The following is a 20,625-nucleotide window of genomic DNA, read 5'->3' as shown; positions in this document are numbered from 1 at the left end:
ATATACCAAGTCCTCTGGTCATATGAAGTTATAACAGTATGTATGATGGATGAATGACGCTAGGGTGGGAAAGACCGTGTATGAGTCTGATTGGTCCGTCCGGGCCAGTGACTGGCCAATCAACTTGCCTTGCATAAACTTTTACTGGCCCCGGGCCATCGGTTATGTAGGACCCTGCAATTACAGTATTCAGCTGCAAGAGTGTGGAGCAGGTGCCTTTCACATTTTGTGTAGACAGCATGAGCTCCAGAGTTTGCTTAAAGTGTTTTGTGGCGTACCCAAGTCCACTTTTTTGCACCTCCTACAGTTTTGACAACAGCATGCATATCAAACTCTTGCGTTAACTGGCAGACTAGAAAGGCTTACCGTTCAGAGATAAAGAATGTGGGAGAGGTGGGGGTTAAACACATACCTGACAACACTGAATAATCTACATAGTGTTTTAACTCTGGTGGGATTTTACTACAACCTAATAATAATTTCTAGATCATGTCCTGAGAGTTAAATACCTAAAATTGCCCAAGAATATCTGTAATAGTATCATGCAAAACACTGTATTAAGTGCTAATCCCCCCCGATTTCCAGATTAGATCAGTGTGTTTACAGCTCTTATCTTTAGTCAGATAGTAATATCTGAGTGTCCCCTTAGGTTTTTAAACTGCCTGACTTGGAGGCACAGGGTTTTTGCAGTTCACAAAAAATATGTAACACATTATCCATGCACTCCTCTTGAATATCAGATTAGATCAGTGTGCTCACAGCTCTTATCTCTCTACCTCACCATCCCTTGCCTTCTTAGCTGTTTGGCTTGCTTACTGTAACAAGAGATCAAAGGAAGTTGTTGACCTAAAAACACCACCAGGTCACCAAAAATATGAGGCTGTTCTATCATCACATTTACTGCTTTTTTCCTTCAGTAATCAAAACATATCATTTGATTGTGATTCCTGTGTCCTGGCTCACATCCGCAGCGGCCAGTTTTAAATACAGAGAGAAAATGTGTTTTTCCAATGTGTTCCCAGTAAGTTGTGCATCTAAAGGGACATGCTGGTAGCTGGAAATTAAATGGTTAGGAATTGCAAACAGGAAACAAACTTGATCGGGCCATAAATACAATTTAGTATCTCAATCATCATGTCATGCACAAAATCAGTTTAATAAATCAGGAAACACAATTTTAAGTTGTTTTGGAGATTCTTTTCAGTTCAGTCTAAAACTATATTTTTCCCCTCGCGGTGCGACATCAGCTAGAGATGTGAAAAAGCTTGAGCACAACCACAGTTATAATCTGACCAACAATCTTTCCATGTATTTCCAATGTTCATTCATGCCAACTGCGTGGATGAATAAATGTCCAGCAAAACCTTTTACATACAGCATGTGAACAAATAGGAATTAAAGTAGAAAATAGGAGTCCCAACTTATCGTTATGTCATTCAGTGTTCGTGTGCACTGTCGGATATTATAAAACAGGCAGCAGAATTCTCTCTCTAATAACGTTACGTGATGAAACTGATGACAAAATATATTAACGGATTCACTATGAGCAATGGGCCCAATGTACCTCGCGCTCACGATGGTCATTAATTAGGCTTCAACGGCAAAGTAAGTTTTAAAATCCATCAGTGATGCAGCCTGAGTGAGAACAAAAAACACTCTTCTTCCTTGCTGTCATAACATTTTAACTCACTGCTGTTCTCTCTCTGTCTATCACTCTCTCTCTGCTGCACTTTCTCTCTCACAGCCAAATATCACAAGCATGCAGCTCTTGACATAAATGTGCTGTCATGTTTGAATGAAGTTGTAAGGAGCATTAACATAAAAGACACCTATGTCTGAGTGACAAAATGCCATCACTTAAAAAGATAAATGAAGCCAACAATGTTACGTATTCCACGTTAGAAAATGGCTTATAATTACATAAAATGGAGAAAAGCAGTCACCTTTGCTTTTGTGATTGTATGACATCACATGACCTGTTTTGATGAGTTTTTCCTTGATAAATGACTAATATGGTTATTAATTAGTATCAATAGATTTTTGTCAATTGACTATTTGTTTCAGCACTAATGCACTAGCATTGCAAAAAATAGAAGAAATGAGAAGCATCTTGGTTTTGATGCACTAGTAGAGATTTACTACAGCCCAAATAAAACATTATACTGCACTGACTGCTAAATTACTAACCACGCTAAGAAGGCAAAGCGGGAAAACTACCCTGAGGCCCCAGATCTCCAGGGCCCCCGAAAGCTCCATGTTTACAGAATGTCAATTGGTTTGTTGTAATTTGATGAATTGCTAATTTGTTTGGGACTATGCGTGTCTAAAGCACAAAATTAACTGGAGTGTAATGTATAGTCTCCTGTGTGAACTGTACTGCGGGTCAGCAAGGGCCCCCAGGGCCCCCAGGTCCCCCTAGGGCTTTGATGTGGACATGATGATCAGAGTGGGCTTTGTTGACATGAAATATGTTTTCTTGCTTGTGAGTTCACTTACTGGAATATTAGCTGGAATGTAATGTTTTTCTCAAAGCAAGCCAATGAAAATGCAACTCTTAATGCTTCTCTGTATTCTTGTTATCTATTAAGAATGTAAAACATGGTAGAGTTTATCTTGTCTTTTTTTCAAGGCATAGTCAGTAAAGTTGCTTGTGCAGTGACTCACTGTGTGTGTGGGGATGATGGATTGTGGACTTGCCTATAAACCAGTATGGACACAATTTAAAACTATTGCAACTAATTCTGAAGCCCAAGCGGTAATAAAAACACTGGTCTCTGTGAGATGTTATGTGCAAAGCCGAGGGCAGAAAAGATACAAAATAATTTACATGACATTTTGGCACTGAAATTTTCCCTAGTAATCATACAACTATTCACATGTGTTGTCCCAGAGTTAGTATGCCCCAATACCCTGATTGATAGTGCTCAAGGAAGATAAACACTGTGCAAAAGAGAAAATAAAACAATGTAAACTCAATGTTTGAAAATCTCTCTCCCTCATACATCTGGCCTGGGTGTCAGCCAAGTCAGTGTTACAATGGAGTCATACAATGAATTCCAGCAGGAAGGGAGGGAGGAAGAGGGAGAGACAATTTAACAGTATAAACAGCCAGTGTCAGTCTTGTGGAACAGTGATGGTTGAAAAGCCATTGAAAGGTCTTGTTTTGTGACATAGCCTAATAGAAAAAAAAACCCAGGCTATATTTAACTTGTGATAAATGCTTTATCTTAAGTAAGCAAACAAAAGTTTGTTGTAAGCTACTTGTATATACTACCTGGCGCCAGGTGGCAGTGAAGAATGAATAGACTCAAGATCAAACATTGTATGTTGAGTTTTTCTCACGTAACACATAAACAAGTGGACCATATCTGAGTCCACTTATCAAGTACGATTTAATTGAAGTATGGTAAATAGCAGTGTTTTTACTATAGAATAGTTGTAACAGCAGCATTTAGGCTGCTACTTACTACTAGCCTTAGCCACTCACTAAGTGCGTTTTTAAAATGTTATTTGTTTTAAATGCTGCTTTCTGTGTTATTTCCAAAACATTAGAAAAAGTTGGAGGAAATAGACATGACCTAGCCTTAATGTACACAGTTAAGTTGCATGTCCAGAACTCCTTAAAGACACCAAAGATTCACACAGCCAAGCAGCATCAACCTTTTGGACCTGGTTATTGAAAATGAATGGTATTTCCTCTGCTGGTTTGTTGATTAGTCTTTAAAACAGACCAGAAAGGAAGACATATCTAACCAGATCTCATGTATAAATGTACAAAGAAACTCATTTACACTATCAAATTATTTAGAAAATGCAAGTAAGTAAGTGATTTATAGCAAAGAGTTTTGCTGCAGAGCTGAGTTTAGTGTAGGAACTGGTATTGATATTGAGACTTGCAGTGATATCCAGGGACAGACCGCCTTGCTCTATCTTACCCTCTCCCTGATGGGAGTTTTTGAAAAAGCACTGACAAACACCTGACCCTGAAAGAGTGATTTAATGGAGCAGCACCCTGTAACGTTTTGAGTCATACCTTTCCTTAGGCTGTTTGAGGTTTTCTGTGTGCATGTGTGCTTGTGCGCACAGATGTGTGTGTTGTCTCAATATGTTGTTCAACAACCAGCTCTATGTAGTCAGCTGTCCAGTGCAGTGTCGATATCATTAATCACAGACCCAACACAGCAGAGAATGGGAGTGAGGAGGGAGAGGGAAAGGGCCAGGCTGGAGTTGTAATCTGTACAAGGCACCTAGGGAAAGATGTGGAAGATGTAAAGAGGAAAGAAACAAAGAAGAGGGCAGAAATGGGAGGTGTGGGCAAGGGGAGTTGAGCAGAGAAAGGTATATAAGTGAGGAGCAGAGGGAAGGAGTTGGTAACCAGTAGTGGAGGCCTTTTGCTGTGAGTCCCGTTTTAAGTCCCCATAAAATAGTTAAGAGGATAGGAGTTATTTTATTGTTCGCTATGTTTCCATAGCATAATGTATACCGTGTCGTTATCGTGTATCCACAGAGGTGAATACAAATTTTGCACATTAAAACCATCAGTAAAGAAACCAGAGAATTTTCTATCCTGCCATTTGGCACCTGTCATGAGATGAACCTGCCTTTCTCCATTTTGTGTTTTTTTTAAGTTTAAGCGACAAGATAAAATATTACAAGTGAATAGACTTAATAGTTTTGGGGCTTGCGCTAGTCTTAATGTCCTTATTCATGTTTGACAAAATGTTACACACTCTTATTTTTATTAAATTACAGTGAATGATTTGTTGCAACATCAACCATTAGTCTCATCATAATTTTTTTTATTTTATTTTACAATTGAGGCCTCTGTACTTAAGGCTTGATTTAATAAGATGGTGATAGGTGTGGGACTGACACCTACAGCCACCATTTTAAGAAGTAGAAGATATGTGCATATACTATAAGTAAAATTGGGAGAGTGGTCATTAGGTGTTTATTGACATATTGTTCTACTTTGGTTGTGTCCTGCGTTATAGGAAGGAGTTTTCCTGGTTCGGACTCACCATGTTGAATATTGTGACGGAGGGATTCTGGACCCCGATGATATACTAAGTGATCTGGTAGAAGACAAGGAGAAGGTAAGAACCTCTCTGGGTGGAATGGGATGTTTTGTGTTTGCTCCTGCTTTTAATCTGATAAAGTAATCAAAGAGATTGGTGAGATAGTTTTATTTCATTTAATTTCACTTCCTTTAATATAGAAACAGACATTGTGAACAAGGAACTCAGTGGTTTTATGTGACCTTTTATGCTCACCACAAACAGCCATGTAACATTTATCTTCCTAATTAATACCCATGAAGTGAAACTAACACCAGTGAGGTTAGACTTTAATAGCCTTTAATTAAAAAGACCTGTTTCCTGAATGACCAACAGTAAGCAGAGTACACAGACATACATGTGACTGACCAAATATCTAGCCAGGCAGTCCACAAAGAAGAAGTGGATAAGTGCCGGGCAGCTCTTGTTCTCTACACAGAGCTACAAAATCACTGTATTTAAGTCAACCATCTTTATCCCTTCAATCCTTTTGATACCTCTCATATAATGCATATAATCCTTTTGATTTATACCTATTAATTAGTCACATAACACACTGTGTGTGCACAAGTGTGTATGTGATTGTATGAACATTTGAGCGGGTATCTGTGCCTTGTATTTTGTGTGTGTATGGATGTGTGCGTGTGTGTTCAGACTCTAGAGTATTGAGCTGCAGTGGGCTATAAGCCACTCCCTTGTATAGAATATTGCCTCACAAGCAAAATTCAAAGGGAAAAGGTTTTAACTTGCCTTCAGCGTTAGGCAGTGTCATTAGCAATTCACTTTTGGAGACTTTGCAAACTCAATCCATATATTCACCGTTTTTCTTATTTTTCCCCTGAGGAATGTGTCATTTTTCATTATCCCCTTTGGAAAGTCTATTTTTTTTCCCATGCCATCTCATAGACTCTGGCATTATTAGAATGTGATAAATGGCCTAGATTAAGGGCTTTTTGAACCATGGCTTAGGACCTTAAATTAATCTTGAACCTTCTCTTGGTGGCTCTGCACATTAAAACAGTATCAACATGTTTTAATGAGCCTGTGTCCTATGGTGGACTGAATTTTTCATTTAGGTCACAGCTTAAAAAACTTGAAGAACCTACTGGCTAGAAAATGTAATGTACAGTATATTTCCCTGTCCTCGGCTCATGCAGTATGCCTTTAAGGATGTATAAATACTGCAGGATTTGTTGGAGATTCTCTGAACTAATTAAGAACAAAGTTGCATTAGTTGGCAATTTCTCTCGGGGCTGTAAGAACCTTTGGAAGAACTAATGTGATCTCTCTCTCTCTAAACAGGACTCAAGCCTCTGTTCACATCAAAGTAATCACTCTTATGGTTCAGATCTTGGTTTTTAGATCTTGTGACCAAGATAATTTTGTTAGTGTCAGTCTAGCTAAATGAAAAATGTTTATAATCTCTGTTATAAACAGTGTTTTTGCCTTGACGAGGTTAACACAGACCTGCTGTAGAAATGTGAGAGATGAGAACACTCTTTAAGGTAAAGAAATAATATTCCCACATGACATTTTTAAAACTATTTATAGCCTAGATTGTCCCCTCTGCTGGATGAGTTTCCCTGATGAGCTCTCATGTCTCAAAGTACATGACACACTAAGCTGCAGCCCAGGGGCCATATAACTCAGTGACTCAGCAACTGACCTAGGGGATTACAATTATGAGAGCCTGTTGCCATGGTTTTGTAGAGACTCAGAGAGGGTTCGATTCCAACCTGGGTCCCTTTGCTGCACGTGTCTCTCCCACCTTTCCTGTCTCTCTCTGCAGCTGTCACTGTCCAAGTAAAGGCAAAAATACCAGAAAAAAAATTAAAGAAAAAAAAAATTCCACAATGGAACGAAAAAAGCACTGTCTGTGGCAAGTACACTACTTTCTGCTAACAATCCCACAATGCAATGCTCTGTATTTTGTAGATGCAAATGAACAGTTGAGTGACAAAATACATCCATGCACTACACTTCTCAGTGATGACGCAAAATGATGGTGATTTATACGTGTCCAAAATCTCAGTTTACAGCTCACTATAGAGTAAACTATTCAGTGTCCATTATATAGACCTATATGTTTGAATAAGCACCCTGGTCGTTTTTACGTAAAAGTCATGATGGCAATCTTACTAGGTTGGACCTAGTAACATTTTCATATCACTTCCAACAGGGCAGAAGTCTGAATTGAATGTTGTTAAATTAACATAAAAGCTGCCGCAGCACAAGGTAAAATGTGCAGAGAGAGAGAGAGAAATGTGCGTCCTGTAATGTTACCGCCTTCTAAGATCACTGTAATAAATATATTTTCTCAATCTGCATCCCTTATGAAATCAGGACTCACTTTGCTGATTCAAATCACTTCGTTCAGTTCAAAGATTCGTAGTAGATTCGACTTTGTAGCTTGTTCGCTTTTTTCCTAAGCTAGGCGGCCGCATTACCATTCAATTGTGCTTCAGCATGTACGTCAGTAATTCAGCGCATCACCGTTCCAAGGCATTTCAGTACGTACAACAGTAATGAAAGCATCACTGTTCATACAGCCTGATGTTCAGCTCTGATTCTGACTTTCTTATGTTTAGTAGTAAGTTCAGTCTGTTGCAAGCGAGTTGCTAGTTATCAGTTTATGATAGTTTCTGTGGCTTTCACTTTCTTTTAATACGCTTTTAACGAGGAAGTAAACTGTGAATCACATGGTGATTCAATATAGTCAGTTCACTTTGAAAATTCGTTGAGGAAGCATTAAGTTGATGAGTTGATGTTAAAAAAGGAGAAGTATATCAGTCTGGCTAGAAGTAAAATGATTAGATACACATTGGATCATTTGAATTGTGGGTTCAGAATTCGAGGATGGCGTTATTATGACTGTAAATGAATGTGTATGCGTTGGCTCCCTGAAAATGCATACTGTATTTATTATTATTTTATTTATTTATTGACAACAGTTTTGCATTTTTGTCTCAACTCTGTCCTGAACTCTCTGTCCTCGTAGTCACTCAAAAAAGGATAGTAATTCTTTTTGTTAATATCCCTTGAATGCAGTGAAACTACACAAAACATACCTTTGCAGCACAGAAACCAAATGTAAAAGCACATGCATACTACAAAATACACATTTCAATACTGGGATCAAATAAAGTGCCACACGCTAATTCCCCAAAATACACATATGGTGAGACACACAAACACACACAGAAATAAAACTGTGCAGAATGATACCCAGCGATACACACTTCTCAGCACCAGAGGATACATATGAAATGAAAGTGTGAAATATTCATTGGATTCTGAAGCGAGGCTCTCATAGTATTACCGAGCTGCAATTAATAAATGGCTCATAATCCTAGATGAGTGTTTTACTGTAGGCAGCCTCAGACTGCCTGGCTTTAGGTTTGCAACCACAAAGAAAACAGAAGATTTTTGAGGTCTGCTGAAGATGGAGGTCAAAAATACAGTTTAAAAAATCTATGGCTGAAATAAACCCAATTGATGCATTTGCGAGGGAGGGCTCAAATCTATGAATGCTTGAGGTGATATTTATTTGGCAACTGTGAGGAAATGCGGTGTGTGTTCTTTGAAATTGAGCATAATTATCTGTATATGTCTACAGTATATACTTGGTATCTCTATATAAAAATGCTGTAGTATGTAACAGTATGCTATGCACAGCATGTTAAAAGAACAGATATTTTGGGAAGCAAACTTACCATTATCTTACCCTTTGTTTAATGGGAGGATGGATATCAATTTATTTTCATCTAGGGAAACTAATAGCCTAGGTGGTTATTGAAACCAAGATAATCAGAAATGTGTTGCTTTAGTAAAAGGTACCTGCCATACTTTAAGTAATGTACAGCTGTCATATATTCTCTATACCTACAGACATAGCTACAGTAGAAGGAAAATAGTCATTCATCACCTTTTCGAGGAAGAAGAAAATGATACAGCTATAGCAGGTGAAAGCAGGTGAAAAATAATGTGGGGAAACTATTTTTGTATGTGTGGTGTGCAAGTTTACTTTTAGACCACAATCCACACCCCCCACCTTTTTTCTCCATTACCCTAATGTCTCCCTTGCACGTTGTTTTTCAAGCCCACTCACAGCTTTATGCCAAAGAAAATGAAAAGTAAGCAGGAAGTATGGATTCCCATCAGCATTTTCTATGTAGCTAGAAGTGTAATTCCTAATGTATTTTTCCCATCTTGTAGGTACTGCAGAAACAGCCTTACAGAGACCAGGGTTTGTTTAAAAGGTTAGCTGGTAATAGAGAGAGAGGGGAGAAACACTGTTGCCATGTATGATATTGATGTTTGTTCTGGGACATTAATAACACGTACTCTTGATCAAATGCACATACACACACACACACACACACACACACACACACACACACACACACACACACATACACACACTGTCATTGACATAATGCTTTCCCCAACCTTAACCATCACAACTAAATGCCTAACCTTAACCCTTACCCTAACCCTAACCTAATTGTAACCTGTACCTTAAAACCTTTTTAACTCTACCCGTGGGGACCTGAATTTTTGTCTGCACAGTGACACAAGTTCCCATGGGTTAGTGTGCATTCAGGTTAAAGTCCCCACCGAGATATGAGAACATGAAATACCCCCCCCACACACACACACACATCACACACATGCATCTCTTTGCACACATCAGTGTAAAACATAAATATTCGTTTTAAGCATGCACACACATGATCACAGTAAGCATCCATTTACAGTACCTTTCTCTTTTTTTGTTCACTGATACACACAACACATGCTATGAGTTTATTAGTATGCTTTGCACACACAGTAAGCTTAATATTATTGATCAATGTAGAGACTAATTAAAAACCTAGAGTCATTCATCACACACTATGAAACGGCTCCAGTTGAGATTGTCTTTTTGACACTTTAAAACACACAGACACACACACACACAAACAGAATGATGATTATACTATACTACATGTACAACATGGCACAAATAAATGAATAAAGAAATGCATATGATAGGTTTACAACATATAAGCACATAATAAAGCACATTTTAAGCACAGCCACAAACATAATGCACTGCAACAGGTATGGTATTTTCATTAGTTTCAGTAAAGAGATATGTTAAGAAGAAAGAATGTTTTTTAGATATTATATCTGAATTGACAATATGGCAGATGTATGCAAAATTACATAATGTTCATTTTGTCTGTTTAATTACAGTTTGCTTTAAATGACTAATTTAGACAATATGATCATATCATTATGATACAGTACCAGTGAAAGTAACCCGTAATCCTGGTTACCCATTACACATTATCGTGTTGCACCTATTTAGAAAAAATGTTTTAAGAAACCCTCTATGGAAAGACTATTTGAACACAAAATAGCCTGGAAGTAGGGCGGCTCTCTATGAGCAGAGCTTTAGTCATGGGTAATTGTGCCAATCATTATTTATCCTATTGATAGCTAGACACACACATGCACAGAACATGGTGACTGGTTTGATTATAGTCAGTGGTGTGGCGTGACTTTTCCACTAGGTGAGGCTACGGCCCTAGAGGTAGCTCTGTGTATTTTGGCCGTGAGCATGCATTATTTACTACTACTAATAATAATGATTCCTTAAATAACATTTAACTGGTTGAATGTAGACCCTAAACACACTGCACCCACAAAAAAGAAAAAGATTAAGTTGTAGCCTACATTATTTTTATGCATTAAGAATGTCAAAATAGAAATAATTTAAAAAATATTGTATTTTGTTACTGAAGTGTATGTTCAGATTATATCGAGCCCTACTGCGTGACACATTTAAATTGTCATGTGTCCCGGTTTGAGACTTAAAAAGTCTGGTCACACTAGCACACTGACAATCTGCAGCGAAAGTCACTTTTTATTTCTATGGACAGTGGAGCTCCCGAGGCTGCCGCTCCTTGGAGGATGAATCGGTGTTTGCACTGGCCATGAGAATGTGCAGGGGGCCCGTTGGGCTAAGTTGAACAGCCACACTCTCTGTTTACACATGGCTCCTACCAGCACGGAGCAAGGAGCCAGAGTGTCGGGTCAATACTGTTTGGAAGCCCAGGTCTCAATTAGACACCAGGTCTGGTTTTTATAGAAGTTATTTAGATGTATAAAACCTCTTAATGCCCACGAGTTGCCCACTTGAGCTAGTTCTAAGCTGCTTGGATCAAAAACAATAATCCAAGTTGTGAATATTGTCATGTGAAGTCCATTGCTCACTGTCTGGTAAACCGCACTTTACTCTTCTTCCTGCAGTGTTTCCCATCTTTGCTGAGCAAGAGTTTTGTGTGAAAGGAATTAAAGGCCTGTCCCATATACACGCCTGTCCCAAATATAGGCAGGTTGAGTTCAGTGATTGAAGCAAATAAAAGCCTGGGTTTTATGGTACTGTATATTAGCCATCGTTGCTACTAGCTCTGACCAGTTAGAAGCCGGCGGGCGCGGTGGTTGACCAGCCTGGTCAAGTAGCCTTCTAGCTATCTGAGCAATGTTGCCAGGTTGGTTCAAAAACATCATTATTAGCCATAAAAGAATGTGAATATTGAAAAAATTATAATAAAAACATCCACATGACAAAATTTTGTCAACCCACCCAAGATAATTTTTATCGACATAATCCATCCTAAAGCTGCCCAACTGGGTGGAAAATCGCCCAATCTGGCAACATTTCTTGGTTGTAAAAATTTCTGCCCAAGATCTAGTTATTTGCAGCGTGCGGTGTCAACCAATTAGGGGCCACCAGTGAAAGCCGAGCATATCACACACACCGCCATCAGGTGGAGATAAGTACGCCTTTCAGCACACAGACAAAGACTGTAGGCAGTGTTTTTTCAGTAGTCATTGCACGTTTCTGTAATAATGTATGATTTATGTGAGAGTAACAACTGAAATTTACACACACACACACACAATAACAAAAACGATTTTTTATTAAAATATGTATTTCACAATTGGAATTGCAGCAGGGGCGGCTCCCCAGCGCCCTTAATGGACCACATGCCACTGATTATATTGCATTCTTATTCAGATGTAGATACTATTAGCCTTCACCAGGATGTCCTATTGGTTCTGCTTCTAGCATAATGATTATATATTCATGATGAGTGAATGTACTTCGCTTTCCTCAAAGCCATTTTTCTATTGGCCGTTTTCCTCAAAATCAATATTCACAACAGAGGATACCCCTGTTATTATGGTTGAAGATAGATCCCTACAGTAAATACCTAATTCTGATGCCCTGAGTTAGGGTATAGGAATCTGAGGAAAGCAATGCAGATTGATATATTCTTGTCATTTTGTAATAATTGATACTGTACTGCACAGTATATTCAGTGCCTTGGAAACGTTTTTGTATCCCTCCGCTGATCTGCACCTGAATAACCTTGTCACAGATAAATTTATTATGTTAACAAAGCTGGCATGAACATCAGATAAAAGAAGGGTTTGTGAGACCGCCTATGTTCCTGGGGTTCTCCAGTGGGCACCTCCTCAGAGAAATTTTGTTCACTGAGACCCTACAATGCCACAACAGCGTAATTTTCTGTAGAACTGTTTGTAAATTGCCTCATTAATCCTGTTAAAATACACTTTGAATTGATCAAACTTGAAGCATGTCTGGCGATTATACTGTCTGGCTGGCTGATGAGATGAAACAACCTTAAAAAGTCTGACTTGGAGACGTTAAGATGGACAGTTGGTGGACTCAAGCCTCAGTGGGGAGTACATTGTGTGTGCGTGTGTGTGTGTGTGTGTGTGTGTGTGTGTGTGTGTGTGTGTGTGTGTGTGTATTTTCAAACTATTTGTTAGTTTTCCAGTCAGCCAAAACCATTTACTGGAGAAGACAATCAGGTCAACAGTTCATCTCTCAGTTTGTTAATATTTAAATAATGCTCTCATTTCCTCTATTTCTTTAACTTTCTTTTTTGTCTGTCTGATTTCCTTTCTGTTTTCCTCACCCACATTGCCAGGGGGTGGTAGGAGTGGGGGTGAGGACAGACAGACAGACAGACAGACCGGCCTTGTTGGCATACTGGCTGATAATGCAAAATGGCTCTAAAATGTGCAAGGTGGATAAACTATATTTTAAAAAAGAGGATGTCAAGAAGAAACTGAACATATAGCAGGTTGTAGTGTGAAGCAGATGCACCTGACTGTCAAACTGGACTAAATCAGCACACGCCAGACAAGTGTATGAGTCTGAGGAAGTGAAATATTTCCTATGTTGAGGATTTGTTTGGTTCTAAATAAAGCTTAATTCAGCCTAATTGTACTTTTTGCTTTTGCTTGTATTGCTTTGAATGTATTGCTCTAGCCTACATTTTAATCAAAGGTCGGAGATGGGCCAAAAATTAGCAATTGTCCATGTCTGAATATCTTTTTTCTTTATTTAAGAAAATTCTCTTTTCCTCCTCTAACAAACTCTAATCCTACTTCTAAATAATTTGTCCGCTAGTTAAACCTAAATAATTAAAGTTATTAAAGGTACTGCAATACCAGAATCATTAACAAAGTAGCCAAATCTCTGATAATGAGGAAATTATTCATAGCAGGTTCCCTATTATCAGCAGCCCTTCCCTCCCTTCTGTGATCTCTAATTCTACAGTTTTCCATATCCATGATCATGAAAACTCTGCTGATCGGTGGTGAATAACACAAGCTGCTGCTGCTAACAGATGCAGCTCTGTAAAACTTATTTATTTCTGTCTTCCTGTCTAAGCACTGCCTTTGTAACTTATAGCATGCACTTACATTAATGCTATATTTGCTAAACATGATAGTTCTTGATACAAATGAATCAATTAAGGGCTTACAAAAAATTTTCATTTAGCAAGTGTGAGTGAGAGATTTAGGCGTGCACTTACGCAGACACAAATAAACCGATCTAATGTATGAGTTGCATCATTTACAGCCTGATTGCTGTCATCACTGATTGTGTGAACTCATAATAACATCTACAGTGGAGCTGGAATATAATCGTTTAGACATTCATCATTACAGATCATTTTAGTTTAACTTAAGGCAAATAACTGTGGAGCTAATAGCTCCGTTTGGTTGAAAACACATTTCAGTTCAAATAATAAGTTTGTTTTGTTTGGAAAGTACTTTAGCCAATTCATTTAATGTGTGTGCTAATATCTTGTGTATGTATGCTTATGTATGTTTGTAGCATGTAGCTAGAGTAAGTGGAGGAGGGGTATGATATTGTAAATGACATGAAGCGGATGCTGCTGCTATGCTGCAAAAGTACTGCTCATGCCACACCTCCTGTGTAGACCTCCTATGTTAGGCAGTAACCTCGGCAGGTATGGCAATTTGAAGAAATGTCTTACCTCCTTTTGGTATTGTAACTGAGGTCTGACATTGTCCACTGGATAGAAAAGTGCGAAGAGAAGGCCTTTGAAAGCCCAAGACACTTGTAGAAGTCATGTAAATGCAAGAAAAAAAAAAAGAGATTAGCCAGTGTATTAACACTTTCCACTGAACATGTCAGAAATTGTATAATACACATATGTTGTTAAAACAGACTGCATGGGTGAGCATACACTTGGGATGTAGCTACTGGAGATGAATGGATGGGTGGAATGAATACTGGTAAGCGCAGATGGCTGGCGCGTGAGTGGCAATGAGGCAAAGAAAGAAACACAAGGAAAGAAAGCACAGGTAGAGGTGGGGGGAATGACTTTTGGTATTAAAAGTGCCAAATGAGCCCCTAATGCAGAGTAAGTGAATGATACAAAAATCTATTGTATGAACAGTTTCAGGTTCTCTTTACTGCTCTCTCTAACTATCTAAGCCTACTCCCTAGCTTTCCAACCTCTTTCAATGTCTTTCTCTTGCTGTCTCCTCCTCCTCCTCCTCCTCCTCAACTCTTCATCCAGCTCTCCCACTACTGTACATATCTGTCCTCTTTTTCACTCTCCTCTCCTCCCCCCTCTCTTTCTCCTTTCCCTTTCCATCACTTTCCCCTTTCCCCTTCTCACCAGCTTAGTTCTGTCATTTCGATGAGCAAAGCACAAGCCAGTCAGAATGAGGCAATTATGACCCTGTTGAAAGGGTTATAAGGCACAATGGCCCATAAGCCTTCTCTACAGTTTTCATCATAAATGACATATACATTAAGTCTGTGCAGTATATACGTGCTGACAGAAAACTCCTAACATTGTGTGAAGAACACCAGCTTCAGACTCGGTTTCTAAAATCACACACACACACACACACACACACACACACGCACACGCACAAAGCTGTGTTTAATGCATTGATCATTAAAGATAATGCAGTTGTAATGTGATTATTTATAGCTGCTTATTCTGGTGTGACAAGATAATGAAGACAATAGACAGGCAGTATTTGATTGGCTTCTTATATACCGCATGCTGTGTAAGTTACATATTTGTGCATTAAGGTAGTTGATGATAAGGTTCTTATAGCATTGTGTGTGTGTGTGTGTGTGTGTGTGTGTGTGTGTGTGTGTGTGTGTGTGTGTGTGTGTGTGTGTGTGTGTGTGTTGGCTGCTTAACGTGTTGAAATTGATTGAACCGTGACCCAGATGAAAACAATGAGACTTGAAAGGGGTTTGAAACACATGCAGACATATTGAGAAGCAGCAATTTGTGTGGGTGGCCTCTGACACAGTCCACATTTAATCAAGACATTTTAATCCCAGGCAATTTAACAAAAAGCTGATACTTAAACCAAGCAGACAGGCATCCAACAAATCTCATTGTTCACCTTGAACCTATGTGTTGGTGTTGAGCTTAATAATCACATTACCATTGTGTTAAATATTAATAAATGATGATTATTTTTTTTAGCTTTGCTAGTATCATTAAGTCTTGCTGGCATTGTTTTCCTGTGTTGTACTGGCTGAGCAACTTTTAATTAAAGTTTTATTATAGGGTTTATATAGAGTTTTCCATTTCCATTTACTAGTCCAATAATAGTCATATTATTGTTTATTTTGCTTTAAGATTATTTTTTTTAGATCAGTTGTAGTGGGCTCTAGCAGTATTACCTCTATATTTAGGAACCATTTGCCTTTTTTATATTAATAAACCAAATAGTTACAGGCCACTTGTCTGTAGTCGGCCCTTTATGCCCTTCTGTATGCATGTCTTCATATACCACTGAGAGTTTATCCTACACATGATTTTTGAATCTGAGTGGCTGACTGTTATCTTTAGCTCGCAGAGTTTACTGGGCTTGACCCCAGACTCAGTCCATCTAATGAAAAGCTTTTCTATTCAAGAAGTGTGTTTTCTGTTGCTATTTTACTTGGCCTGCACCTTTTACTTTGCTAAGATTATAGATTAGCCTATAGTTTAGATTATTTTAACCAATGAAAAAACACGTCAATCACTTGCAGGTTCCAATGTGTCCGTTATGGCGCTTGTGTTTGTGCCGGACCTTGCATCGGACCACTAGTCTGAAACTGAATTACGTTCTAAAATTCTGCTGGGGTGAAAGAAAAGAATACTTTCATTTAGGAATGCATCTTTAAAAATTCTCTTTAAAAAGTTTCTTTGTCCTTACATTTAGTTTAGGTTTTATAAACTTATATATATATATATATCACTGGACCTGTTGAGATGAATAAAGATACATTGAAAATACATTATCAAAACATAATGTTTTTTTCTCTATTTTTTCAGTTTTTCCAGTTTTTCCTAATCATATTTATCAATAGATCTTTAAGGGCAACGAGTTCAGACATATTTTCTTTTAAAAGTGTGATGTCAGCTTGCAAAGGTTAAGTGAATGAACGGGAAGGACAAACATACACTCTTGTGTATTTCTCACACACACAGTATGGTCATGTAATACTAACAGTATTCTAGCCACCTTTGCCCTCTCAGCCCTCCATATGAAGTGGCCAACTGGTGAGAATAATATTGACCTTCCACTATAGAAAGCAGTGCTGCTTATTGCTTTCACACATTGGACCGGTTTCCTTTACTGGGTATCTTGGTGTGTAGGGGTGTGCGTGTGTGGGGATGTGTGTATGTACACATGCACAAATATAAGGAGAGGTGGGCTATACAGTATGTTCCACTAGTGTGTTTATTGGAGTGTAGCTTTGGGGGCAATGGAATAGGTGGTTCTGGTGTGAATTGTATTTGCGTGTCTAGGTAATTTTCTTTTTCCACAATATCGGTCATTGAGAGCAACTAAATTGTATCTTTGGCTATAATGAAACACAGTATGAGTCATGATGGAGAATGGAAGCGACAGAACTGAGGTTTAACCTGCTGAAGTGGAATACCTATTTTTTCACTCTTGTAAATTGATCTTAAAGTGTCACTGTGGACACAAGTTGTTTTCAGATCTGAGTTTTTTCATGTTAAGGACAAAAAAACATTTGTTTGTCCAAACTTTCTCTTCAAATTTTTAAATTATAGCAAAGAAAATGTCTTGCAGACATCATTATAGCATGATATGACACTGGAACACATGTCAGCGAGCATCATACTAACCCAAGCTTTTCAGTTTTTTCACCATTTTATTTTTTGTTCTAAACACATCTTCTCTCATTAAATGTATGTGTGCCAACAGAAACCTGCTATGGACACTTCCAGCAAGTGGACACCATAGCATAATGGTCTATATAAAACCACTGAATAAATGTCAGCTTGTATATGTGTGTATTGTTGTCATAATCTCCAGTGGTTATTATCATACACTTCTATGCATGAATGTGCGTACTTGCTCTTCCTAGTCCTTCAAAAGGGTACAAGAGCCATAAAGTCTTCTGCCTGTCAGATATCATTCCTTTGTCATTTTCTTTATGTAGCCTGACATTTTTCATTATATAGTAATCATATGTGTTAGTTTTCATTGATGGGTTGTCTTGTGTGTGTGTGAGAAGGTGTGTCTGGTAGTCCTTGAGAAGGGTAGAGGGACCATAAACCTTATCTTTTTTCAGGAGCTAAGATATCAGCTATCAGCCGAATTGTGAATTATATTTGATGAGGCTATGGCCTCATTGGTAAATTGCAGTACACTGACACATATATCAGTCTACATTGACAGTCAACATATATTAACAGAGCACCCTTTTCTATATGTGCATACAGTATGTACGTGTGTCGCTGAATTATCAGCTTTTAGTGAAATATGACTTACTAGGTTCTTCAGCATTGATTTACAGTGTCAGTCTGTATAATGAATATTCTCCTCTGTGTTTTTGATAGGTTAAAAGGGTATATGTTCGTGATTGGGGGTTGAACAAGGATCCATTATGAAAGATAAAATAATATCCATGAGTGTGTTTCGGGGTGTGGGCTGCAGTCAGAGCAGGGTAGTGCCTTCCTTGATTTTATATCTTATTTGTCATTAAACCCTAATGGAGATTTTACTGTGCGTGTGTGTTTAATCACATGTGTATACTTGAGGTATAGTTATTGGTGTGTGCAATGACCTCTTTATGTGTGAGTGTTTCCAGTGAATCATAGAGCTGGGCATCGCCACGGATTTCCGGAATCAATTCGATTCCGATTCACAAGGACCCGATTCGATTAGGGACCTTTCGGTAATAATACCAATTTTGCTTGGATATGAAAGAGATTCTCATATAACTAATGCTGTAAATTGTACAAGGAACCCTCTGACCTGGTGCATTATTAAAAATATTAATGTTTACATTAAGAATTTACCATTTAAATCACTTTTGACAGAGCTGATATTTCCACTCAGTTTTTCCCCAACCATTATATTAAAAATAAATATATAGATATTAAGAAAAATGTTGTGGTGTTATTTCTGTGTTAAAAGAAAGAAAAATATAGATTGTTTGATGACTGCTCACTCAGTCAGTCAGTGGTCAGTCAGGTGAGCCTGGGAACCTTGTATACTTGAATGGCAGATTTTCACTCAACTCACAAAACCTGCGTGATATATGTAAGCTAGCATAATATGTTGTAGAATTTTCGTGTTATTCACGATTTATTACTGCGTGGTTATGTATCAACGTTTATATGCACTGTTTGTGAACTTCCTTCGTCTTACTTTCAGCGCATCTATGTGCTGTTTTTAGCTCAAAGAAAGAGTTCATCAAGCTAGCAGCACAACACGTGAAAAGCAGCCAGATCTGTAAAGTTTCCCCAAGTATTCGAATGTTGCACCTTTGGTACACCTTCCAATCCGCGGAGCCCAACTCGCTGCACTTCGCGGCTTGAGAAAGCGTCTACTGGAGAGGAGCAACTAACATTGGTGGGGTCCCACTGCAGCTCGGGGAAGCTGGCCCAGCCTCATACATTGAAAAAATATGGGTAAACACCACTTTTTAGCTACCTAGCTAATGTCAATCTGCTTGTCATAGAAACAAAACCCACGCGCAGCGTTTTTCTTTCTCACTGCACAAGTGCTTCACTCCAGCGCCCTGCCAGCGCTTCTCTGCCAGAAAAAAAAACAAACGCTGTAGCCTATTGAGACAAACACCTCTGATTTTATGACTCAATATGCGATAATTCAAATGAAGATCGTTTTGAATCGGAAAATCAATTTTTTAAATTAAAAAATACTATTTTTTTAAATGCAGCCCTAGTTAATCATCTCTCGAAATGCTGGCTGACACCTGCTACCTCCATCTGTATGTCTTTCTCTTTTACACACAAGCACACCACATAAGTCATCAAGAGCGCAATGACTTCAAACATAACCTTTAATGCTGCATAGCCTCATGTGTTACAGACATGTCATGTTTCACTTGATCACACACACAGATGGGTAATACAATGTAACTCGTGTGGCACATTTTAAATAGGTTTGTAATGTTCCATTAGTTTGATTGCTTACAACCCGTCACACTTGATGGGTAGAAACAATAAAATTGGAATAGAGCAAAACTCAATTAAATGGCTGTTTTTATGTTGTAATTTAATGGTTTCATTTTAATATTGTTCATTTACGACACAAGTGACGTGAGTAAATTGTTTCACTTAGACATAGATACATGGAGATGAAAATGCATGCAGAAAGATCCACACACAAATTTACTTCTGCTTACACACATACACACATACACCCACACACCCTCACGCTCTTCAAAAGCAGCGGAGTGGAATAATGGACAAGGCGATGGAATAGTGGGGAGATTTTATCATTCACACTCTCTTAACCACCAGCCATCTGCTAAATGCACGCATTCTTGTCTTTGTGTCTATGGGTGTGTGTATGCATGTGTACGGTTGCGCACGCACATGCATATGAATGGATCAGTCTAATTCCTTGAAGGCTTGGACGAACACTCATCATGTTAAACTGGCTAATACAGTTAATTCATCTGTGCAGTCTAATTCAAACAGAATTGTGTATCTTGCTTCTCAGTTACTGATTGATAGAAAGAGAAAACACAAAAAAGCACATGGTATATACCTGAAGTATGTTAATAACAATGATTGAAGTGCTATATCTGATGCAGGAAAATGCCATGTTTGCAGTGTTTGAGGTAGTTAACCCAAATAGAAACCAATGCAAATGCATGCTAAAATGTGTATGCAACAACCTGTAGCTGTACAGTTAGTATGGT

At 38.4% G+C, this 20,625-nt stretch overlaps 1 protein-coding gene across 3 annotated transcripts in view; it reads left to right on the top strand.

Annotated features, from left to right (window-relative positions):
• Positions 1–20,625, top strand: part of pard3bb (par-3 family cell polarity regulator beta b) — a 212,230-nt gene that overhangs the window by 9,740 nt on the left and 181,865 nt on the right. For all 3 annotated transcript variants that reach the window (XM_044216505.1, XM_044216503.1, XM_044216504.1), the window contains exon 3: positions 4,995–5,096. In XM_044216505.1, the coding sequence (XP_044072440.1) occupies positions 4,995–5,096 (102 nt within the window). The remainder of the gene's footprint in view (positions 1–4,994; positions 5,097–20,625) is intronic.

Source organism: Siniperca chuatsi, linkage group LG12, assembly GCF_020085105.1.
Source record: "Siniperca chuatsi isolate FFG_IHB_CAS linkage group LG12, ASM2008510v1, whole genome shotgun sequence".
Taxonomy (NCBI): domain Eukaryota; kingdom Metazoa; phylum Chordata; class Actinopteri; order Centrarchiformes; family Sinipercidae; genus Siniperca; species Siniperca chuatsi.
Note: the sequence above shows the minus strand (reverse complement) of the source record. Positions and strands in the feature narration are given on the sequence as shown.